The following is a 26,260-nucleotide window of genomic DNA, read 5'->3' on the forward strand; positions in this document are numbered from 1 at the left end:
ACACACAACTTCTTTGTGTTCAACAGCCACTTCTACCTACAGCTCCAGGGAACAGCCATGGGGGCAGCGTGTGCACCATCTTACGCTAACCTCTTCCTGGGGCTGTGGGAGAGGACTCTTTTTTCAGATGACCGGGGTGACTCAATGGCGCGGGTCCTTCTCTGGGCCCGTTACATTGATGACATCCTGGTCATCTGGAAGGGCACACATGCTGATCTTGACCTATTCATGGTCGGGTTGAACACAAATGATGTAAATCTTAAATTTACTTACAAAGCACATCCTAGTTGCTTGGAATTCCTGGATGTTAGAATCTTCACAGACGAGAAGGGTTTCCTTCACAGTGATGTTTTCCGCAAGGAAACTTCTGTGAACGCATTGCTTCACTCCTCCTCATCTCACCCTCCGCAGACCATTTCAGCGGTCCCTATTGGACAATTTTTACGGATAAAGAGGATATGTTCTTCTGACTCATTATTCGAGAAACAGGCAGATGATCTGAAACACCGTTTCCTGGAGCGCGGATACAGTGTGAGATCAATAAAAAAAGCCTATCATAGGGCAAAGCGGACACCTAGGGATGACCTGCTATTCCCCAAAAAGAAGGCAGAAAAACAGAGTCAGGTCAGGTTCATCACGGGGTATCACTCCCGATGGCCACAAATGAAAGAAATTCTCAAAAGATATTGGCCGATTCTTCTGACAGACCCTACTCTAAATAGATTCATCACAAAATATCCCTGCGTCACAGCCATCTCGTAAAAAGTTTTTATGATCCAATAAAAACTAAATACCCATTTGGGACCAAGGGTCCAAGATGGGGGTGCAAGCCTTGCGGAAAATTCGTAGCATGCCCCAATGTAGAAGAAGTTAATACTTTCACTGATGCTTCTGGCAGTAAAACCTTTAACATCACTCACTCTATCACATGTACTACCAAAGCTGTTGTATATTACGCTGTCTGTCCGTGTCCAAAGATTTATGTTGGTCTCACTTCCAGAGAGCTGAAGGTTCGTGTACGTGAACACATGGCCGACATAAAACGAGAATCAGGGGCAGAGAACTTGGAGATGCTGAAACCTGTGGCCCGACACTTTAAAACACACCATTCTTGCGATCCCTCCAAGTTTAAGGTGAGGGGGATTGACCACATTATATGCGGTATGAGAGGTGGGGCCATCAAACAAAAACTCGCACAATGCGAGTCCCGCTGGATATGGACCCTTGGGACAATGTCTCCATATGGACTAAATGAATCCTTGAGCTATGTTTCGTTTTTGTAACCATTGACTCCTGCTGTGGGTCTTGGCTTTTATCCTTCCCTCATCCCTGTTGTCATTTTTTTAGCACTAACTACCCTCTTTCTTTCCATTTATATACATAGAACCATGATATTTTCTATTGAGTTCATCTGAGGAGGCTATTGTTTGGACCATCTTCCATTTCTCCAAAGAAGAAATAAGAAACAGAAACGGTGTTCCGCACACTTTTTGTATTTATTATTATTCATATGTTTTATTTCATTTTATCATTTATCATTCATTTTTTACCCATATCTCTTATATTATTATTTGGTTCATTCATCTTTTACATTTCATTCATTAGCATTTTTGTCACTTAATTCATTTTGTATAATTCTACATGTACAAAATGTATAGTGTTGTCTTTCTTATTTTTCATTTTTATTTATTCATTTATCTATTCATTTATTTATCTATTTATTATTTTCTTATTTTTACAGTAGAGATTATATATATATAATGTAATTTTGTATTGTCCTTGTTCTTTATCATATCTGATACTAATATTCACTTATTTTGTAACATATTTACAAATGTGTGTTCTCTATATGTATTGTCTGCGGTATGTAATAATTTTTTGTCAATATGTTTTACGTCTGCATGTGGTCTAAATATAATGTGTGTTCCAAATTTTATATTTGTATGCCCACTCTATACTGATATTTACACAAATATTTATAGGCCACCACACATCTACGTTTGTATTTATACACAATAACTTTCTATTTTCTCTCCACTAGTTTCCATTTAACACCTGATGTATTATACACAATTTGTTATTATGTGCCCTTCACTTCCATACCCACACTCACGTATGCAGTAATTTATTATTTATCTTTTCTGCATATGCCAATATTCATTCTTCCCCTCATTACAATCACACCACCAGTTTCATTCACTGTTTCTCTCCACTTGCACTCACTTTATTATATTTGTCATTCCATTTACACCTTCATCGCATTCTGCATTCATTATTCTTTTAGATCGACAATTCTGTGTTTCACACTTTAGTCACAACACACCACTCCATTTCTTACCATGTCGCTCTTTCTATTTAGCGGCTCTTCACATCATATTCTTCTTTTTTAGTTTTACACATCATGCATTCTAACACTTAGGTATCCCACTCCACTATATCGCCCTTTCCCCAGTTATACACACTATTCCGAAATTACTTATACTGGGACTCTTCTTCTTATCTCTTCTTTGGCATACATTGATGTCGGGCTGTGCGCTGATGTTCATGACATCCTGATCAGATGATCTCCGGGGGGGAGTGGCCCTGACCTCTTCCGACCGCTGTCTGCACTTGGAGTAGGATGTGGGGGGCGTGGTTCATCCCCGCCGCCTCACACCCTCTCTGATGACGCGTCACCGGAAGTGGGGCAGCGCCATCTTTGTACCCCGCATCAGACGCCGATTCTCTTCATCTGGTTCTGCCTCCTCCTCGTGCTCTAACTTCACAACATCATATACACCTGGGCTATGTACTATATATGGGCGGATACTAGCAGTTTGACCCTAACCCCGGACGAAGGCAGTTGCCGAAACGCGCGTCGGGTACAGACATCTCTTTCACGCCTCCACCATGTCTACCGGTATGTCTCACATTTTCTCCCTGTTAGACAGCTGCAATTGAGTTTTTCTTGTCTTTTCTCTGTCTTCTTTGTGAGCCCATGTACATTGCACATTTAACACTCCAGTGCTTATCTCTCAGCATCCACACTATGGGCTACGGCCTTTGCCAGCCCTCCATGCTCATCCAGACAACGACTGCACCTATGTACTTATACGTAATTGTTGTCACATACCTTTACATAGGTGTGCTAGATTGCATGCTGGACAAATTTTTTTTGTCATAACTTACTTCGGCTCCATCAGACACAGTTCTGCATGAGTATATACACAATTCTCTCTTGCTGTTTCAACAACATGTATACTGCTTACATACTTACGTAATATTTATATCTTTCAGCATATCTATAGGCATGTATACTGCTTACATACTTACGTAATATTCATATCCGGTGTGTGATCGATTTGATGTCTTTTTATTGAGTGACTCATTCCCTGTTCCAGTTTTAATTGTTTCATGTTTTTATTTCAATAACATTTTGTACATTTCTCTATAAATTTCATGTGCTTTAGTCGATCATATTTTCTTGGATTCTACTGGTATACGTTATACTGGTTGTGCTGTTGTTATTTGAAGACTTTTCTCAACTGCAAATGCGGCAGCTGCTAAGGACTGTTCACAGGGAAAATGTCCTCGCAGTACAGGACCCAATAAGGAACTATAGTATGCTGAAGGGTGAACTGCTGACATATACGTGACCTTAACATGAGAAAAGATATAAAACATTTTGGTATATTCAAGAATACCTTAAGCCGGGGCTGAGGGTATAGCATTAGTCAATTCAACACATTTATGCTCTAGATCTGCAGTCCATGAAATAGGTGCATTCACAAAAGGAGCTGTATGTAACAATTTGGACAAAGGGTTGGCTAAAGCGGCATAGTGAGGGATCCAAGATCGACACTAATATAGAAAACATATATCAAGCTGCAACTCATAATGTGAGCAATGATGAAAATTACAGGTACATTGAATGCTGCAGGATGAGGCTAGGAAACCTTGGGATATCTTTGGTGTTCTGGCACCGGACTGGTGCCATGATCAGGTATATCTTCTGTATTGCCTTCAACTCACAATATAAGACTGATACCTGCGGAAAAAAATATAAAACAATCAAGGAACAAACGTTCAAATACAAACAAAGCCTATTTATCGCAATCTGATATTCATTTGTTTAATTGTTTGCAAACAATTATTTTTACAATTTTATATTTGAGCTCAATGACTATATACCACGTGGATTTTTAATGAATGCATTGGCCATTTCCTTCTGAATCTCAAATGAACAGTTTCTTGTGTGATCACATCAGAGTATATAACTTGTTGGACAAAGCATAAAAGTTAATCTCCTTGTTTCATATCATGTAACAAATCACCTCCAACCTAAAAAGAAACATGAACATAATTAGAATACACCAATTCACACCATGGCAAACACAGAGATATCCTGACCATCGCCCAAGCAGTAAAACATCCAAATCTAGTATGACAAACAAAAGGGCTTTCTAAATTGAGTATTTTTTGTTTATTTTTCTTCTGAGAAATACATAGAATTTTCGCTAGCCTTGTAAACAAGTCACCTACAATTTAACACTCACAATTCTAATTATTGACTCCCAATTTTAAGCAAAAAGTTTTACTTTTTTTCCTTTAAATGTTGACATGGACTATGACCAATAGTGAGATTATCACAGAAAGAGTTTCAGTAACAATCTCCCTATGTCTCTGCAATTATTTGCTGGCAGTCTGATTTCTTGCAGCTGCTACAGCCACTAAGGCCTCGTGCACACTTCCGACACATTTTTCACGGCCGTTTGTGATGGATCCGTGTGCCCATTTTAGCGGCCGTGTGCTCTCCGTGCTTCCGTTTCCGTGCGCCGAGCATGGTACTGTCCATGGTGCTGAAAGAGTTAATGGGCTGCACTGATCGGCGGTAACTCTTTCAGCACCCTGGACAGTACCATGCTCGGCACTCGGATGACGCTTCATCCCACGTGACCGCCTCTGCAGCCAATCACAGGCTGCAGCGGCCTCTGCAGCCAATCACAGGCTGCCACGTCAGAAAGGAAGGTCAGACTGGAGGAAGAAGAGGGACTGTATGAACGTATGAACTAATTTTTATTTTATTTTTAATCAGCAGCCTCTTTTCTCTATCAGTGATTGATAGAGACAAGTGGCTGCCGATTAGTGTAATATTTCTGTTATGTTTTTCTGCCCGCCTGGCCGTTGCTAGGCAACGGCTCAGTCACACACGGACGGCACACGGATGGCACACGGATGCCTTCCGTGTGCCTTCAGTTTTTTTGGTCACGGAATCTCGGACCAAAGTAGGACATGCTCTACTTTGGATCAGAACGGAGCAACGGGACCATCAAAAAAACTGAAGTGTGCATGGCCCCATTGAAATGAATTTGTCAGTGAGCTAGCCGTCAGAAAAACGGCTAGCACCCTGAAGGAAAAAACTGAAGTGGGCATGGGGCCTAACTGGTTAACTACCCCCTACTCCTCTGACTTCTCTCTATGTCTGTCTTCAGCTCCTTCCCATTCCCCTGCTGTAAATAGGGAAAGAGGGGGGCAGATCAAAGAAAGTATTTCAATGATTCTTTGTCCATATCATCATCATTCAAATTATAAATCTATTTCACTCTTTGATTAAATGGATCTGTGACTTGCCATCTATTGATATCATGGCACTGGACCTGCCCAATTTCTCTCACTATTACGTCCATCTTTAACTGATGTGTGACAAGTTCTACTTCACCAGTATTATCAGTATTTAACACAGTTGTAGTAGTAGGAGCTGCTGGTAAATGGTAAACATTTTGATGTCATCCCATGGATATGTGGAATTATAAGATGTTCCATGTTATTCTACCTGATTCACACCACATTTTTCACGCAATTGATCACATGCAATGTTAACTGCATGTTTACATTCCACCAGCCCCTTCTCTGTACTTTAACTGACAACTCCTCATTAACATCTGATAAATGCACGCACATTTTAGGTGTTTTTTTTTTTTTTTTAAGTAGAGCCTACTGGCACCACTCACTACGCAGCGAGCGTCCCCTTACCATAATGCAAGCTGAAGTAAAAATGCGGTTGCGGGTTCTACTCCTCCACAGTGCTCACAGTAAAGCCTAATCGCACCACAACATAAGTGTGTCTGCTTACCCAAACGTGGAGTTCCAACCACTCAGCGTATACAATGAATGATAAGTACAAAAAAGACAAACAATTCCAAAGGGGATTCTCCAAGTCCACTGGACAGCAGAGATCTTCAAACTACAAATTTTACATAGGCTTTCACAAAGATGCTGCCGGCGTCTCGTTAGGGTATGTTCATACGACCTCTTGTCAGACGTAATTGAGGCGTTTTACGCCTAGAATTACGCCTGAAAAACCGGCTCCATTACGTCTGCAAACATCTGCCCATTGCCTGCAATGGGTTTTACGATATTCTGTTCCCACGAGCCTTTATTTTACGCGTCGCTGTCAAAATACGGCGCGTAACATGACGGCTCATCAAAAGAAGTGCAGGAAACTTCTTGGGACGTTTTTGGAGGCTTTTTTTATAGACTCTATTAAAAACAAATCCAAAACGGCCGTAAAAACGCCGCGAAAAAGCAGCAAAAAACGCAGCGAAAAACGCGAGTTGCTCAAAAAACGTCTGAAAATCAGGAGCTGTTTTCCCTTGAAAACAGCTCCATATTTTCAGACGTTTTTTGTTAAGCGTGTGAACATACCCTAACTTTTACGCAAAAGCTTTAACAAACTGAATGCCGGTACCACAATACTCGTTACTCCGCGCTAGAGCTTAACAAACAGTCTGCCCAATGTCTGGTTACTTTATGTACAAAGCTTTCACAACACTCTGCCCGCGGGACACTACCACAACCCGGTCCATCTATTACCAATCTGGTCTAAAAACCAAAGGGAGAATTTCTGGACCTTTTGAACTGGGAAAAATACCCAGCCAGCAGTGACGCAAACCTGAACTGGGGCCCCTTCCTATTTTGGTCCGAATCCAAATTTGGTCCAAAACCAATAGGGTCTCTTCTGGGCTTTAGAACTGGGATCCTAGCCAGCAATGACGCAAACCTGAACTGTAGCCTCTTCTTCTTCCTACTTGATAAACATTACTTTTCCTGAGAGTGGTATTAGAAGTTACCCATATTAACCCCTCCACTTGCTGAACTGTAGTGACCAATGGAAAATACAGTGCGGACAGTCTTTACAAAAGCAAGGTGTCTGCTTACCTGTAAATTTGTGCAGGCCTGCACTGATGAAATTTTCCCATTGGTCACACTGTCAGCAAGAGGAGTTCGAGTATTTTGGAAATGTTGTAGAATACCACTCACGAAATACTTTTTCTTCAGGAAATATAAAATGTATTTAAGACCAGTTGGGAGCACTTCTATATCTAATACAGTTTCAGTGAAATGCTCACAGAGGGGTAGGGCCCCTCTACTTTTATACATTTACACTTTGAGTTGTACATCACATCCTTACCCCAATTGGGTGGCTAACATCAATACCTTTATCCCATTGGACACATACATCTATGCACAGCTCGTGATTCTATAGTGGTCTTCTCGTGATCAACATATGGTTCGCATCAGTCTCACTAGACCAAACTCCTTTGTCCTGTCCAAATTCTAACTAATCCATCTTATTGGAGAAGTAGTCTACCCCAGGGGCGTAGCTAAAGGCTCATGGGCCCCGATGCAAAAGTTCTTATTGGGCCCCCCCCCGCAAACTTCTCATGGCCGACGGTCCGCAGCTTTCAGCTGCATCGCTGGGTCTCCTAAGTGACCCAACAATGCAGCACTAGCAGCTGGGGCGTCACTAAGGCTGGGTTCACACACCCTATTTACGGACGTAATTTGGGCGTTTTAGCATTGAATTACATCCAAAAATGCGGCTCAAAAGCGTTGGCAAACATCTGCCCATTCATTTGAATGGGTCTTACAATGTTCTGTGCCGACGGTAATTTTTTTTACGCGCCGCTGTCAAAAGGTGGCGCGTAAAAAAGATGCCCGCGTCAAAGAAGTGCCTGTCGATTCTTCAGATGTAAATGGAGCCGTTTTCTATGGACTCCATGGAAAAACATCTCCAATTACGTCCGTAATGGACGCAGCGAAAGACGCCTGCACATGCCTTTACGGCTGAAATTACGGTGCTGTTTTCTCCTGAAAACAGCTCCGTAATCTCAGCTGTAACGGACGCTACAGTGTGAACATACCCTCAGGGCTTAAAATGTCAGGGGAAATAGCCCCAATGCATATGTGTCCGCCCAAAAAAACAAGTGTGTATAGGAGACAGCATAGCATATCAATAGCACTACGACCCTATAAACTATGGATAGGATTAGATACATTAGCTCAGCAGATAGTATCACACATGATAGGATTAGATACAGTGGCTGAGCAGACAGTATCACACATGATAGGATTAGATACAGTGGCTGAGCAGACAGTATCACACATGATAGGATTAGATACAATGACTTAGCAGACAGTATCACGCATGATAGGATTAGATACAGTGGCTCAGAAGGCAGTATCACACATGATAGGATTAGATACAGTGGCTCAGCAGACAGTATCACACGTGATAGGATTAGATACAGTGGCTGAGCAGACAGTATCAAACATGATAGGATTAGATACAGTGGCTCAGAAGGCAGTATCACACATGATAGGATTAGATACAGTGGCTCAGCAGACAGTATCACACATGATAGGATTAGATACAGTGGCTGAGCAGACAGTATCAAACATGATAGGATTAGATACAGTGGCCCAGCAGACAGTATCACACATGATAGGATTAGATACAGTGGCTCAGCAGACAGTACCACACATGATAGGATTAGATACAGTGGCTCAGAAGGCAGTATCACACATGATAGGATTAGATACAGTGGCTCAGCAGACAGTATCACACATGATAGGATTAGATACAGTGGCTGAGCAGACAGTATCACACATGATCGGATTAGATACAGTGGCTCAGAAGGCAGTATCACACATGATAGGATTAGATACAGCGGCTCAGCAGACAGTATCACACATGATAGGATTAGAGATAGGGCCCAGCAGACAGTATCACACATGATTGGATTAGATATAGGGCCAAGCAGACAGTATCACACATGATACGATTAGATACAATGACTCAGCAGACAGTATCACGCATGATAGGATTAGATACAGTGGCTCAGAAGGCAGTACCACACATGATAGGATTAGATACAGTGGCTGAGCAGACAGTATCAAACATGATCGGATTAGATACAGTGGCTCAGCAGACAGTACCACACATGATAGGATTAGATACAGTGGCTCAGAAGGCAGTATCACACATGATAGGATTAGATACAGTGGCTCAGAAGGCAGTATCACACATGATAGGATTAGATACAGTGGCTCAGAAGGCAGTATTACACATGATAGGATTAGATACAGTGGCCCAGCAGACAGTATCACACATGATAGGATTAGATACAGTGGCTCAGCAGACAGTACCACACATGATAGGATTAGATACAGTGGCTCAGAAGGCAGTATCACACATGATAGGATTAGATACAGTGGCTCAGCAGACAGTATCACACATGATAGGATTAGATACAGTGGCTGAGCAGACAGTATCACACATGATCGGATTAGATACAGTGGCTCAGAAGGCAGTACCACACATGATAGGATTAGATACAGTGGCTCAGAAGGCAGTATCACACATGATAGGATTAGATACAGTGGCTCAGCAGACAGTATCACACATGATAGGATTAGATACAGTGGCTGAGCAGACAGTATCACACATGATCGGATTAGATACAGTGGCTCAGAAGGCAGTATCACACATGATTGGATTAGAGATAGGGCCCAGCAGACAGTATCACACATGATTGGATTAGATATAGGGCCCAGCAGACAGTATCACACATGATAGTATTAGATACAGTGGCTCAGCAGACAGTATCACACATGATAGGATTAGATACAGTGGCTCAGCAGACAGTATCACACATGATAGGATTAGATATAGGGCCCAGCAGACAGTATCACACATGATTGGATTAGATATAGGGCCCAGCAGACAGTATCACACATGATAGTATTAGATACAGTGGCTCAGCAGACAGTATCACACATGATAGGATTAGATACAGTGGCTCAGCAGACAGTATCACACATGATAGGATTAGATATAGGGCCCAGCAGACAGTATCACACATGATACGATTAGATACAGGGCTCAGCAGACAGTATCACACATGATTGGATTAGATACAGTGGCTCAGCAGACAGTATCACACATGATAGGATTAGATATAGGGCCCAGCAGACAGTATCACACATGATACGATTAGATACAGGGCCCAGCAGACAGTATCACACATGATTGGATTAGATACAGGGCTCAGCTCGCTGACATTGCGGCTCCAGCGCTGGACCCAGGAAAGGTAAGAATAATAATTTTGCTTCTTTATGTGTTACTGATTATTTTTGTGTTTTTTTACAGGTTCGGTTGTTGGACTTCGGATACGAGGACTTCAATAATGGCGTTTTTTTTATTCTCAATAAAATGGTTATTGAGGGTTGTGTTTTTTTATTTCAATAAAATATTTTTTCTATGTGCTTGTATCTTTTTAAACTTTATTATCACCGCCTTAGTAATGGATGCTGGCTGATTGGCAACCCCCATTACTAAGGCGGGGCTTAATGTTAGCAGGTGCAAAGGCCAACACTGACCCCCATTATTACCCCGGTACCCACCGCCACCAGGGATGCTGGGAAGGGCCGGGTACGAACCAGTACCCGTCAATCTGTAGTGACGGGCAGGCACCGGGGTGGCCGCAGGCTGGTAGTATTAGGCTGGGGAAGGCCAAAAACAGTGGCCCTTCCCACCCTGGTAATGCTGCCTGCTGCTGCTGTGTTGTATCTGGCTGGTTATGAAAATTGGGGGGGACCCCACATCGTTCTTTCCAATTATTATTTTTTATTTTTATTTTTAATTACGTGGGGTCCCACCCATTTTTTATAACCGGCCAGATACAATAAAGCAGCAGCAGCCTAGAATCACCAGGGTGGGAAGGGCCACTGTTTTTGGCCTTTCCCCTCCTGATAATACCAGCCTGCGGCCACCCCAGTGGCCGACCATCACTACAGATGGTCAGGTACTGGATGGTACCCGGCTCTTCCCAGCACCCCTGGTAGCGGTAAGTACCGGGGTAATAAAGGGGGTTAGTGTTCGCCTCTACAACGGCTAACACTAAGCCCCGCCTTAGCAATGGATGCTGTCAATCAGCCAGCGGCCATTACTAAGGCGGTAGTAATATAGTTTAAAAAAAAAACACAAAGACATAGAAAAAATATTTTATTGAAATAAAAAAAAAAAACACACAACCCTCATTAACCATTTTATTGATAATAAAAAAATAGGCCGTCATCAAAGTAGTCCTGGAATCCGCCGTAGTCCAATAACCGAACCTGTAAGAAAACACATAAGAAAAACGATTAGTAACACATGTGTTAGGCTTAGATACAGGGCCCATGTGTGATACTGTCTGTGGGACTCTGTATCTAAGCCTATCACAACGTAGGCTTAGATACAGGGTCCAGCAGACAGTAATCTTATACAGTATAAGATTACTGTGTGCTGGGGCCCTGTATCTAAACCTACAGTGTGGTAGGCTTATATACAGGGCCCAGCAGACAGGATCATGCATGGGCCATGTATCTAAGCCTACCATGTGATTGGCTTATATACAGGGCCCAGCAGACAGGATCACACATGGGCCATGTATCTAAGCCTACCATGTGATTCGCTTAGATACAGGGCCCAGCAGACAGCATCACACAATCTGTGATCCTGTCTCATCGGCCCCCTAAGCCTGCTACATCGTAGGCTTAGGGGTTGTGCAGTCCCTAAACATTGATGGCCTATCCACAGGATAGGCCATCAATAGCTGATGTGTCTCCCGGGACCCACAAATCAGTTGTTTTGAAGGGGCCGCGGGCCGCGGGCCGCAGCACTCATACGAGAGCTGCTTCCCCTTCATTTCACTACTCGCTCACACTGTGAATCGCCGACATCGATTCACAGTGTGACCGGAATGAAGGGGAGCAGCTCTCGTACGAGTGCTGTGGCCCCTTCAAAACAGCTGATTGGCGGGTCCCGGGAGTCGGACCCCGCCAGTCAGGGCTAATCTTACCTCCCTCTTCAGCCGCGGCGGTAGTTCTGTCGTCTCGATGCTGTGCGCGGCGCATAGCGCTGTGACATCATGCGCTGCGCACAGCGCTTGACATCAGAACCTCCGCTGCGATCCGGAACCAGGAAGGTAAGTACAGTCTGTTACTATAGTAACTTTTTATTGATGTGTTGCGGGGGGCTGTGGGCCCCCTGGCTTCGGGGCCCGGTCGCAATTGCGACCGCTGCGACCCCTATAGCTACGCCAGTGGTCTACCCCCTACCTTGGAATGTGGCTAATTGCCTATGTAACCTGAGTATGTAATACATAACAGGCGGCTAAAATATCATTTTCCTCTTCAGTCCAATTACCTTTGCTCCCTTGAAAAAGAGCTGTAATTCCTAAACCCTTCCTCAAATTAGGATGTGAATACCCTCAAATTAAAGCTGAGAGTCTGCACTTTAAGACCATATTGATTACTTGAACAAAAACAAAAAAGACCCTGGTAGTTGGTGGGCACATTATGAATCCATAGCAACTGGATGCCAACCGGCAAAAAACCCTATTTCCCAACTACCATGAACAAGTTAAATTATAAATCTTTATTAGGCTATACGAAGCAATTAAACAAACCACATATAAAAAATTCAAATGAAGCATGCATGCTGCTAGAGCAGGATATATATAGAGCAATGCTTAATAGATTTATGTAGTAGTAGGCACTTACAGATAAAAGTGCATTAGACGCCAGCAGCTGCAGAACGCTATGGCTACACTAACTGCTAAGTATCGGAGGATCTAGCAACAGAGCATGTAGTTAAAATTCAAAAGATCCGCCCCGTCATGTTTCGCTACATATGTAGCATCCTCCGGGGTTCAGGGGCTAATAACAGCGCGCCGCGGATTTCCTCTTATTAAGTAGGCTAAACGTACTGAACAGGTGGAAATTCCATAAGAAGCAACCAATGAAGACAGTGTGTAGCGTCCATGCCCGCGGGCCGTCGGGTCTACTCACCTCCTGACGCCCGCAGCCATGGATCTGTGAGCACTTCCGCTCCGGTCCACTGTGTCCAGTAGGGTGCGCGTGTACTCTCGTGCCCGCTCTTAAAGGGCCAGTGTGCGCACATGAAGACAATCATCATCAACTCACATGATTTCCTGGACTATAAGAAGGCCCCAGCCCTTCTGATCCTTGCGTGAGCGCTGTTAGTATATCCCAAGTCTGTCTTGCAAATGGTTCCTTAGTGTTTCCCGTTCCAGTTGCTACCCATGCCCTGTTACCTGTTCCTGTATCCTGTGCTGTTTTCTTGTTCCTGTGCCTACTAGTTGGAGTCGTGTCTACTGCACCTGCTGTTGTTTGAAACGTCCTGTGTCATCCGCCACGTCCTGTGCCATCTGCCATGTCCAGTGTGATTCGCCACGTCTGGCGCAACCTGTGGCACCTGCTGTCATCCGAACATCTGGCGTTACCTGCTGCTCCCACCTCAATCTGTGCCAGAGCTGCGGCCACTGTCTGGACTATCCAGGTACACTTGTGCTGCACTTTGTATTGCTGGGCTTCTCAGTTGTTTGGCCAGCTGCTTCCCCACTACGGCGGTGCGGCCTAGTGGGTCCACATACCCACAAACCGTGACAGTACGCTCAGGCCAAGGACCCTGCTGGTCAATCTGAGACCTTGACGACACAAGCCGTGCTGGCCGAGATGCAAGACCTCCAGTCATGGCAAGACCAACTCCTCCTGTAGGTGAATGCCATTGCCCATCGGCTGGTTGCTCGAACCACAGTCGTCACTGCACCCATTCCTGCTGTTCCTCCTGCTACACTTCCTGTCTGTACCAGTGCCGATCCCCTGTGCTTCTTGCCGCTACCTCCACGCTATGACGGAGACCCTAGGACCTGCAGGGGATTTTTGAATCAGTGCCAGATCCACTTCAGACTTCATGTCAGGGCCTTCTCTTCAGATGACGTCAGGATCGCCTTCATCATCTCTCTCCTTACTGGCAAAGCCCTGGCATGGGCAAATCCTCTGTGGGAACATCAGGGACCAGAGACCCATGACTTACAGTGCTTCTTATGGACTTTCCGCTCGATCTTTGAGGAACCCGGGAGAGTTTCTTTGGCTGCTGCATCTTTGCTGACCCTACATCAGGGAGACCTCTCCGTGGGCGAGTATACCATTCAGTTCCGTATCCTGGCTGCTGAATTAACCTGGAACAACGAGGCTTTGGTGGCCACATTCTGTCAGGGACTGTCTTAGGGGAATAAGGACGAACTGGCTGCTCACGATCTGCCATCTACCTTGGACGATCTTGTCCTACTTGCCACCCGGGTTGACATGAGGATCCAGGAGCGTTCCCAAGAGGTTCTCCGGGAGAGAGAACTTCCCAGGGAGGACTTTTGTTCGGTTGGCAGACAGGAGAAGAATTCTACGATGGGGGTCACAGTTCTAAACTGGCTGGGCACCCTGGTGTTCGTAAAACCCGAGACCTGATTGCTCGTCACTTCTGGTGGCCCATGCTACCCAAGGATGTTGTGGACTTTGTCTCTTCTTGCACGGTGTGTGCTTCTAACAATGTTACTCACTCCAAGCCTGCCGGCCTTCTTCAACCTCTGCCTGTACCCAATGCCTCCTGGCAGCACATTGCGATGGACTTTGTCACTGACCTTCCTCCCTCAGCAGGATGCAACACTGTCTGGGTGGTGGTGGACCGGTTCTCGAAGATAGCACATTTTATCCCTCTGACCGGCCTACCTTCTGCTCCCCGACTGGCAAGTCTCTTCACTGAGCACATCTTCCGCTTGCATGGCTTGCCCCTTCACATTGTGTCCGATCGGGGGGTTCAGTTTACCTCGAAATTCTAGAGAGCCCTCTGTAAACTCCTGGATGTGAGATTGGACTTTTCCTCAGCCTATCACCCCCAGACCAATGGGCAAGTCGAGAGGATCAACCAGATCAAGGAGAATTATCTCCGTCACTTCATCTCCTTACAACATGATAACTGGGTACATCTTTTTTCATGGGCCGAGTTCTCGTACAACAACCACACAAGCGAGTCCACCACTTCCACTTTACATTGTGTACAGTCAACATCCTAGATTCCCTCTTCCAGTGTCTACTACTTCTCAGGTACCCGCTGCTGACTCTGCATTTGGGGACTTTCTGCAAATCTGGCAACAGACCCGGTCCTCTATTTTGCTGGCAGCCGATCGCATGAAGCGAAAAGCGGATACAAAGAGAAGAGAGCCGCCTCAGTATCTTCCAGGTACCAAAGTCTGGCTGTCCACACGGAACATTCAGTTGAAGGTGCCTTCATACAAGTTTGCTCCCAGGTTCCGCGGTCCTTTTGAGATTCTGCAACACATTAACCCTGTCTCCTATAAACTGCGGCTGCCTCCTACCCTCAGAATCCCCAACTCCTTTCATGTGTCCCTCCTGAAACCAGTGGTCATGATCCGCTACAGCAAGACTTCCAGTTCCACAATTGCCCCCAGCGATTCTTCTGATGTATTCGAGGTGAGGGAGATCCTGGACTGCAAAAGGGTAGGAGGAAGGACTTTCTATTTGGTGGACTGGAGAGAGTTTGGTCCTGAGGAGAGGTACTGGGAGCCAGAGGAGAACCTCGATGCCCCTGCTCTCGTAAGGAAGTTCCTCTCTCGCTCTGGTCCCAAGAAGAGCAGGCGTAAGAGGGGGGATACTGTAGCGTCCAGGGCCGCGGGCCGTCGGGTCTACTCGCCTTCTGACGCCTGCAGTCATGGATCTGTGAGGTCCCCACCTCCTTCTTAGGCGACGCCAGCGCTCACTTCCGCTCCAGTCCACTGTGTCCCGTAGGGTGCGCACGCACTCTCGTGACCGCTTTTAAAGGGCCAGTGCGCGCACATGAAGACAATCATCATCATCAACTTACATGTACACTATAAGAAGGCAAAAAACCCTATTTCCCAACTACCATGAACAAGTTAAATTATAAATCTTTATTAGGCTATACGAAGCAATTAAACAAACCTCATATAAAAAATTCAAATGAAGAATGCATGCTGCTAGAGAAGGATATATATAGAGCAATGCTTAATAGATTTATGTAGTAGTAGGCACTTACAGATAAATGTCCATTAGATGCCAGCAGCTGCAGAACGCTATGGCTACACTATATAAAAAAATAAAAAATTGGATAGCACTCCTGGTAGAGATGTTGAGGTGCTGTGAGGGTTCGGGTTTGGCAAATCCAAAATAGTCATTCAGCAAATAACCCAAGCACTCAAACGTATGAATGAATAAGATTCGTTTAATTCTTGTATTATTTAATTTTCAGTTTGTTCTTCACTGAAATAAATCTTCACAAAATGTCAGTAATTGCTAACAAGCGATTGTAGATCTTCAGTGATTGCTGACAAGCTCTTAAAGGGCCAGTGCGCGCACATAGTTACATAGTTACATAGTTACATAGTTAGTACGGCTGAAAAAAGACACATGTCCATCAAGTTCAACCAAGGACGGGAAAAGGGAAGGAAACATTTCTACACATAGGAGCTAATATTTTTTTGTTCTAGGAAATTATCTAACCCTTTTTTAAAGCCATCTACTGTCCCTGCTGTGACCAGCTCCTGCGGTAGGCTATTCCATAGATTCACAGTTCTCACTGTAAAGAAGCCTTGTCACCTCTGCAGCTTGAACCTTTTTTTCTCCAGACGGAGGGAGTGCCCCCTTGTTTTTTGAGGGGGTTTTACAAGGAATAGGATTTCACCATATTTTTTGTATGTACCATTAATATATTTATATAAGTTAATCATGTCCCCCCTTAGTCGTCTTTTTTCAAGGCTAAATAGGTTTAATTCTTTCAATCTTTCCTCATAACTTAAATTCTCCATGCCCCTAATTAGCTTCGTTGCTCTTCTTTGTATTTTTTCCAACTCCAGGGCATCCTTTCTATGAACTGGAGCCCAGAACTGAACTGCATATTCTAGATGAGGCTAATGCTTTGTAAAGTGGCAATATTACATCCCTGTCCCGTGAGTCCATGCCTCTTTTTATACACGACAATATCCTGCTGGCCTTTGAAGCAGCTGATTGACACTGTATGCTGTTATTGAGTTTATGATTTACAAGAACACCCAGATCCTTCTCAACAAGTGAATCCGCCAGTGTAGCTCCCCCTAGGACATATGATGCATGCAGGTTGTTGGTACCCAGATGCATAACTTTACATTTATCTACATTAAACTTCATCTGCCAAGACAAACATGAAGACAATCACCTCAAAGGGGAGAGAATAGACATGGACTGCACATTCACTGTATACTATGTTCAATGTGGCTAGGCAAAATATTTAAATATGAACGAGAGGTTCTTTGTAACATTTTGATCAAATTGTATGTAAGCCCACTTGCCACTTCACGGCGACCTCTAAAAGTGGGTCCCTACTCTAGCGGTTGCAGCACCGCATGGCGGCTACCGCCACCGCAGCACCGCTCCTGCAGAGGGAGCAACCCAGGGGCCCAAAAGCACCCATGCCTTCAGACCGTGCCAAGCCTCCTTGGCTCTGGGCCACGTCCCCCCACAAGTGCAGCACTACAGCAACAGACGCCACCACACAGCACCACAACATGTGAACAGATGGAATGAGCTCACCTTGCCATGCGCCGCCAGTGGCCGACTGAGAGTACAAGCAGGAGCAGGAACACTTATGAGGTCATTCCTAAATTAAAATCAGCTGGGCCAAAAGTGTGGAGTGCTGGTACCAAGTAAAACAAAACAACAGAGGGGATAGACTCTGTATCATATCAAAGGGGAGAGAATAGACATGGACCGCACATCCACTGTATACTATGATCAATGCGGCTAGGCAAAATATTTAAATATGAACGAGAGGTTCTTTGTAACATTTTGATCAAATTGTATGCAAGCCCACTTGCCACTTCACGGCGACCTCTAAAAGTGGGTCCCTACTCTAGCGTTTGCAGCACCGCATGTTGTGGTGCTGTATGGTGGTGTCTGTTGCTGTAGTGCTGCACTTGTGGGGGGACGTGGCCCAGAGCCAAGGAGGCTTGGCACGGTCTGAAGGCATGGGTGCTTTTGGGCCCCTGGGTTGCTCCCTCTGCAGGAGCGGTGCTGCGGTGGCGGTAGCCGCCATGCGGTGCTGCAACCGCTAGAGTAGGGACCCACTTTAAAGAGGTCGCCGTGAAGTGGCAAGTGAGCTTATACAGTTTGTTCAAAATGTTTACAAAGAACCTCATGTTCATGTTTCTAAATTATGCCTAGCGGCTCAGATCAACGTATATACTGTGGATTGTGCGGTCCATGTCTAGTTTCTCACAATGCTGATATTGTATAGTCTATCCTCCTCATTTCCTTTGTTTTACTTGGTACCAGCACTCCACGCATTTGAAAAAATACCCAGCTGATTTTAATTCCAGAATGACCTCATAAGTGTTCCTGCTCTCAGTTGGCCACTGGGGGCGCATGGCAAGGTGAGCTCATTCCATCTGTTCACATGTTGTGGTGCTGTATGGTGGTGTCTGTTGCTGTAGTGCTGCACTTGTGGGGGGACGTGGCCCAGAGCAAAGGAGGCTTGGCACGGTCTGAAGGCATGGGTGCTTTTGGGCCCCTGGGTTGCTCCCTCTGCAGGAGCGGTGCTGCGGTGGCGGTAGCCGCCATGCGGTGCTGCAACCGCTAGAGTAGGGACCCACTTTAAAGAGGTCGCCGTGAAGTGGCAAGTGTGCTTATACAGTTTGATCAAAATGTTTACAAAGAACCTCATGTTCATGTTTCTAAATTATGCCTAGTGGCTCAGATCAACGTATATACTGTGGATTGTGCGGTCCATGTCTAGTTTCTCACAATGCTGACATGAAGACAATCACCATCAACTCACATGATTTCCTGGACTATAAGAAGGCCCCAGCCCTTCTGATCCTTGCGTGAGCGCTGTTAGTATATCCCAAGTCTGTCTTGCAAATGGTTCCTTAGTGTTTCCCGTTCCAGTTGTTACCCGTGCCCTGTTACCTGTTCCTGTATCCCGTGCTGTGTTCTTGTTCCTGTGCCTACTAGTTGGAATCTTTTCTACTGCACCTGCTGTTTGCCACGTCCTGTGTCATCCGCCACGTCCTGTGCCACCTGCCACGTCCAGTGTGATGTCTGGCGCAACCTGCAGCACCTGCTATCATCCGCCACGTCTGGCGTTACCTGCTGTTCCCACCTCAATCTCTGCCAGAGCTGCGGCCACTGTCTGGACTATCCAGGTACCCTTGTGCGGGACTTTGTATTGCTGGGGTTCCCTGTTGTTTGGCCAGCTGCCTCCCCACTACGGCGGCGCGGCCTAGTGGGTCCACATACCCACAAACCGGGACACAGTGCAATCGGTCGAGCCCCGTAACGTGTGACAGACGCAGGAGCGGACCAATAAGAATTGCCATTGAGGTAACCAGTGGCAGAACGTCCTTCGCGCATGCGCAAAGGTAAGTATGTGATCGGTGTCTGAGTGTAGAAGTGCCAAGATTCTAAATTATTTTAAACTAACTGTTACAGTGCAAGCGTTAGGACTTAGTGCATAAATGGAAAAACTGACCAACTATCAACTATGCTGGGAAAGAAGACCACAGCAAGAAAACAACGGCACTAATTAAGAGGTACTAAAACAAATTGAATATAAGTATACAACAATAAATAATAAACAATTAACTTATTCCTAATGGATATACCACCATGGAACATATACAAAGAAAGGGGGTAAAAAATTATATTATATATAGAACATAAGGACACCAAGGAAATTGCCCGTCATAATTATATGGTTCAGCTAAAATTGAAGAACAAATAGTAAATAAGTATAAGACATGAATAACGTACTATAAGGTGGTGATGCTGAACAGTGACCAACACCATCGTAAGTGGGCAGAGGATGGTGAGGAGAAGAAGTCAGTATTGACATAGTTATAATTATATCCATATAGGTAACTGTACAAGATATCTGATATGTATATATGTGAATATAAATATTAGGCAAGTATATAGATATTATTAAAAAGTATTAAAGAATGTTAAGGAATATCATAGAAAAGCTGCAAAAGTAAAACCTTCGTTGAGCCCAACAGGGCTTAGAGTGCCCAGGCTTCTAATGCACTTTTACCTTTAAGTGCCTACTACTACATACACCTATTAAGCATTGCTCCTGCTCTAGCAGCGTTCATGGTTCATTTTTATTTATCTATGTGGTTCTTTGTATTGCTTCTTACAGCCTATTAAAGACTTATAATTTAACTTGTTCATAGTAGTTGGGAAATAGGGAGAAACCAGCCAGACACAGGCTTTTAGAACAAGCCAGCAGTTTGATGGCCTCAGGCACTTCCTCATCTGTGAACGGGGCATTTAACCAGGACGAGGCAGTGTCAGATAGGGTTAGGAGATATGAATCAGAGAGCCTTTGATAAACCACAAAATTTGCTCAAGCCATTGATGATTGATATAAGTTTGCTCAGAGTAGGCTCATGCTGTCTCATTTCAGATCTTGGTCCAAAGTAAGGGATCCTTGAGGGATATGGATCTGGTAAGTTGGTTTTCCTTTAGCCTGCGCATTCAGTTTTCTGGCAAACATTGATCCCACTTTATTAGAGTAGGTGTAAAATTTGGCCTCACCCCAACGGTTTGATTTTTCTGCCTTCAATTCTTTAATGCGCAGTATAGAGACCTTGACCTGTGTTAATCAGAGTTTTAGGGACTCTGAAGGATTTAATTGAAACTTCCTATCCAGTCTGGTCAGCTTGGTCAACAGTTGAGATACATACGCATGTTGCCGTTTCTTATGACAGAGCCCAGTTGGATCTAATCACTGACTTATACACAAACCCAATAGACCCAGGGGTAGGTCTCAGTGAAGGCGTTAATGTCAAAATAAGTTTTCAAGTGAGACTGCAAGGGAGTGAAAATGTGAAACTGAGAGAGTAGAGCATTATTCCGTTTCTAGGAGAGCCCCTGTGGTGAGGAGTGTGAAGCTAGAGAAATCTTGTGGATAGAATGATCTGACCACAGGCATGGCTAATGCCTAGAGAGTTGACATCAAAAGGATAATTAGGAAGTGAGTAAAAAAAGTTTATATGAGAGAAGCTGTCATGACGGGCAAAATAAAAAGAATATTCCCTGTCCAGTGGATGATCTTGCCTCCATTGTTTAGTTAACCCAAATTGCTTCATGCACCTAATAAAGCTTCAGGGCCTGTGGGGTAAGAACACTATTGGAGCGCCTGTCCCATTGGGAGTTCAGGACTGTGTTAAAATTGTCCCTTTAAAATAATATATGTGAACATATTCAGGGTTTTGAACGTATTATTGCGACCTTAGAAAACAAAGTTCCTCGGTAAGGGGCTGTTTGGTCACAACTGCAGGACTCCTCCTTCTGAGTGAGCCCCCTTGAGTGAGGGGTTCTAGTCTACATAGAGATTTTCTGGTATCTAGCTTTTTTCCTTTCTTGTCTGTTTTTGCAAATCTCTTTTTTATTCATTTGTAACACAAGAGAACAAAGGAGAAGATCAAATACTCAATACAGATATATATAGCCAAAGAAAAATGGCAGGTAAATCAAGAAGGCGCACAGGCCTTGACATAAAACCTAGTACCAAGGAGTACTGTTTTATCTTTTGTTATACATACAATATAAACATTCAACTATTTACAAGTTCTTATTTGAAATTATTCACAAAGCAAATGGATCTGAGACAAAGCGAAATGATAGAGCATTCTAAAGCATGTAACCCTCATATCTTATAAGTATGATGCAGTAACTAATAGTTAATCTCGAGGAGTGGGGTGCTATAGAATTGCAATAGGTAGTTGTTTCTTAAAGGTGAGCCAAGGGAGCCAAAGTTTCGAAAAATTGAGGTGACTGCGCAATTCCCAACTCAGAAGTTCTTCCATTCCACATATCATAACTACTTTTTCTACCCAGGCTTGTACCGTGGGGGAGAACCAAAAGAGAAGGATTGACGCTGGGAAACTAGGAAGTAGTGAATATACAAAAAATACTTTATTAACAATAATAGCACATATAAAAAGAATCCAAAAAAACACAGTAAAAACAGGGATCTTTGGCTGATGAATTAAGTCAGACCATATAGCTATGCAAAAGACAGGTAGATAGAATGCATGTGCGTCCTTTGAATAATGTAGTGGATGTGTGTAGGCATCCGTTGATGACAGTCTGTACAAAAAGTAGTTCAATTAAATGCATATATGAATATGAAGTACAACAGACTACATAAAAGTATATCAGATTGTTTTTGTGGTCATAAGAAAACAGATATGACAACACGGTTGCCAATAAACATAATGAGTACAAAGGATCGAAAACATGCAAAACAAAATCAATAACAAGGTAAGTGAAAATTTTCAAAGAGTCAATGAGGTCTCACATACCCATGGTGACTGAGCAGAGTAAGTGCAGCCAAAGTCTACCCCAATGCGCGTTTCGGCGCTGATGCCTTCGTCTGGGGGTGGAGACGAAGGCATCAGCGCCGAAACGCGCGTTGGGGTGGACTTTGGCTGCACTTACTCTGCTCAGTCACCATGGGTATGTGAGACCTCATTGACTCTTTGAAAATTTTCACTTACCTTGTTATTGATTTTGTTTTGCATGTTTTCGATCCTTTGTACTCATTATGTTTATTGGCATCCGTGTTGTCATATCTGTTTTCTTATGACCACAAAAACAATCTGATATACTTTTATGTAGTCTGTTGTACTTCATATTCATATATGCATTTAATTGAACTACTTTTTGTACAGACTGTCATCAACGGATGCCTACACACATCCACTACATGATTCAAAGGACGCACATGCATTCTATCTACCTGTCTTTTGCATAGCTATATGGTCTGACTTAATTCATCAGCCAAAGATCCCTGTTATTACTGTGGTTTTTTGGATTCTTTTTATATGTGCTATTATTGTTAATAAAGTATTTTTTGTATATTCACTACTTCCTAGTTTCCCAGCGTCAATCCTTCTCTTTTGGTTCTCTATTGCATTTTTTGATGCTGTTAGGGTTTTACACCCTGAAATCGACCTATTGGTCTACACATATTTTTTTGTGCGATTTGTCTTGGACCTTTGGGTATGCAGATTTCTGTTGTTTTCCTTTTTGGATCGGTTATATATATTTGTACCGTGGGGGGTTCCTTAGATTTCCAATGCAACAGAATGAGTAACTTAGCTGCCGTGATAAGTTGTGTCAGTAAGTTGTGACGATTGGGCCGGAATTCTGCAGAGGTAGCCACAGAAGAATCAAAAAGGGGGAGAAGGTTACATGTTGGTTAGTGATTCGAGAGCACAACATCTCTATTAGTTTCCAGAAAGGCTGTATGCGGGAGCAGTACCACCATATATGAGAAATAGAACCGCTGTGGTCCTCACATCGACAACATCTATTCATTATAGTAGTGGCAATTGTATGCAAAAAGGCTGGAATTCTGTACCCTCTTGTCTGTTTTTATTATGCTATTTAACTTATGCTGTTTAATGTTATTTTCTTATTTTCCCCTCCTTCCCTCCTCCATTTGTAATAATTTATTTATTTATTTTTCTCCTCTACCCTCCCCCTGAATTTGACTTTGATATGCTGAGGCACTCCGTTGTCCTAGATGACTGTATACTATCCTTTTTTTATTTGTAGTCTCCTTTTTATGTAAATCTTACACTTTTCCTCCATTCTGGACTTTATAGAAAATTAATAAAAATTTTGTTAGAAGTTGACTGTGGTGTAGAAAATTTGTGAAAAATTGGTTAAAATGGGACAGGTTGAGGGTATAAAGTGTGAATAGACATCGCATCCTGGTTGGAGGCAATGTCTATTCACTCTCAAGACACTTCGGTAAAGTTACTGTGGGTGTATGTGACAGCACAGGGTGATCTCGCGAGATCACGCTGTGCTGTGTGAACAGATGGAAATGAATGGAGAGAAGTGTATGACGCTGATTGGTCAGCATCAGAATCTTCTCTTTACAATGCCCACTTGATCAAAAGTTAAAAACCGCCCAGTTGGGCATTCGGAAACTAATTAGCATAAATCTAAAATTGTTCATAACTTGCTCAAAAATTATCGTTTTTCAAAATAAAAACCACTGTTGTTACAGCGCCTATCGGATTAGGTAGGAGATAGGGCATTTATAAACTGGTGAAAGAGCCTCTTTAAAAATGCCACTGGATGGCTGCTTGGTTAGAAGGGAAAGCAGGATTTCAGCAGATTGAATCCTGGGTTGAGGAGCTTCCTGACATTGCTTCCTTCCAGCGCTGAGTTCAGACTAAGCCCCCTTCTCAATTTTTGACGGCCTTTACTAATAGCATTTTTGGATAATTCTTGTCATCCCTCCTATATCACAATATCCCCCACCCACTAATATACCTCTGCCTAATTGGCATAAATAAATGTATCTATGATTTTTTTTCTAATCTCAAAGGCCAAATAAAAAATAAATAAATAAATGGTTGACTTGTATCTTGATTATATTTGAGATTTCGGTTATATCTTAAAATCACACTTCATTCTTCGGTTATAATGCTTTTGATTTCCATAGAATTAACAAGATATTTCTCAAGTTAAAATGTTGAACTGCTTTTTGAAACTCCTTGTTTCTCAATGAGTATATTAAAGGGTTTAACAAGGGTGTTACCACAGAATAAACCACTGAGACCACTTTATCATTATTGAGATCGTACTTAGACCTAGGTCTTATGTACATAAAGATCACGGTGCCGTAAAACATGGACACCACAGTCAAGTGAGACACACAGGTAGAAAATGCTTTTCTTTGGCCTCTTAAAGATTTTAAGATGGTAAAAATAATACAAATATAAGAGGCCATGGTAAGGAAAAAGCATGTCAGCACAAGACTCAAGCAGGGTGTCAAAGATAAGAGTATTATATTAGCTGCATTTGTTCTTATGCACGAAAGTTTAACAATTGGGGTATAATCACAAAAGAAATGATTTATTTGGTTAGCCCCACAAAATGGTAAACTGGAAACAAAAGTAATTGTCAGTATTGGGGCTGCAAATCCAGATGCATAACATGAAAGTATTAACTGTAAACACATTTTTGTTGTCATTAGAGACGAGTATCTCAGTGGATAACAGATAGCAAGATAGCGATCTCCAGCCATCATAGTTAAGAGAAAACATTCAGAACAGCCAAGCGAAAAGAAAACATATAACTGAGTCATGCAGCCCTCAAAAGAGATGTTTTTGGATTTAACTAAAAAAATTGATAACATGTTCGGTGTTGTAACAGAAACATAGCAGATTTCAAGTATAGAAAGGCTGGCAATGAAGATGTACATAGGCGTGTGAAGGTTGGGGATTTCTTTTACTATCATGATGATAAGAAAGTTTGTTATGATTGTCAATATATAAACTATTAAAAATATTGCAAAAAATACAATATGCAGATTGTGAGCCGTAGAAAACCCTACAAATATAAAATCAGGCCTGGTGGTTAGGTTGACCATCCATTCATTTGATGACATCTGAAATATTAAATATAATATATTTTTAGAAAACTCATTTTTTTTAGATAGATTTTTGGCAAAACAATATTTACTAGGGTAGGTTGAATATTTAATTGTTGGAGCTTGAATAAATTCTGAAAGTTTTGATGGGGTAGTTAATCAGATTACAGGTCCAGGTACTTTCGAGTAAAACTCATGATCCATCGTTACACAGCATCCAAAGGTAAATTATCTCAAAATATTCAGCTTTTTACATTAAGAATTCTTGTGAGTGATTATACCATCTCCTTTCTCCTCCACTTTGAACCTGCTAAAGAAGCCGTCCAACTTCTGAGTAGGTCAGATTATGCATCTGTCCCTTGTCAATTGTACAAAGATCCAACTTCAGTGGTCTTTTGGTTTGAGATTTTGTTCTGTAGAGTGCAAAGGGGTCAGGGGACAAAGTCAGAAGGCAAAACCGGTTGGGTGTGGTAGAAGGACATTGATGCAGACACAAGGTTTGAAGTGCTGAGGCTGTTTTATTTATGGATCAAGTGAGTGCAATTAAGGATTTTTATCAACTGATTGGTGACTAATGACGAGTATGCTCATCAAGAGCTGCAGGCAGTAGCTGCATCAGGATGAGCTTGC

The 26,260-nt window shown here is 43.2% G+C and overlaps 1 protein-coding gene across 1 annotated transcript; it reads right to left on the reverse strand.

Annotated features, from left to right (window-relative positions):
- Positions 1-24,676: 24,676 nt before the first annotated feature.
- Positions 24,677-25,630, reverse strand: LOC142648609 (olfactory receptor 6B9-like). Its single transcript, XM_075825465.1, has one exon. It carries the CDS (start codon positions 25,628-25,630, stop codon positions 24,677-24,679), a length of 954 nt encoding a protein of 317 aa, XP_075681580.1.
- Positions 25,631-26,260: the final 630 nt, after the last annotated feature.

The sequence above is a fragment of the Rhinoderma darwinii genome, chromosome 1 (genome assembly GCF_050947455.1).
Source record: "Rhinoderma darwinii isolate aRhiDar2 chromosome 1, aRhiDar2.hap1, whole genome shotgun sequence".
In the NCBI taxonomy this organism is placed as follows: Eukaryota; Metazoa; Chordata; class Amphibia; order Anura; family Rhinodermatidae; genus Rhinoderma; species Rhinoderma darwinii.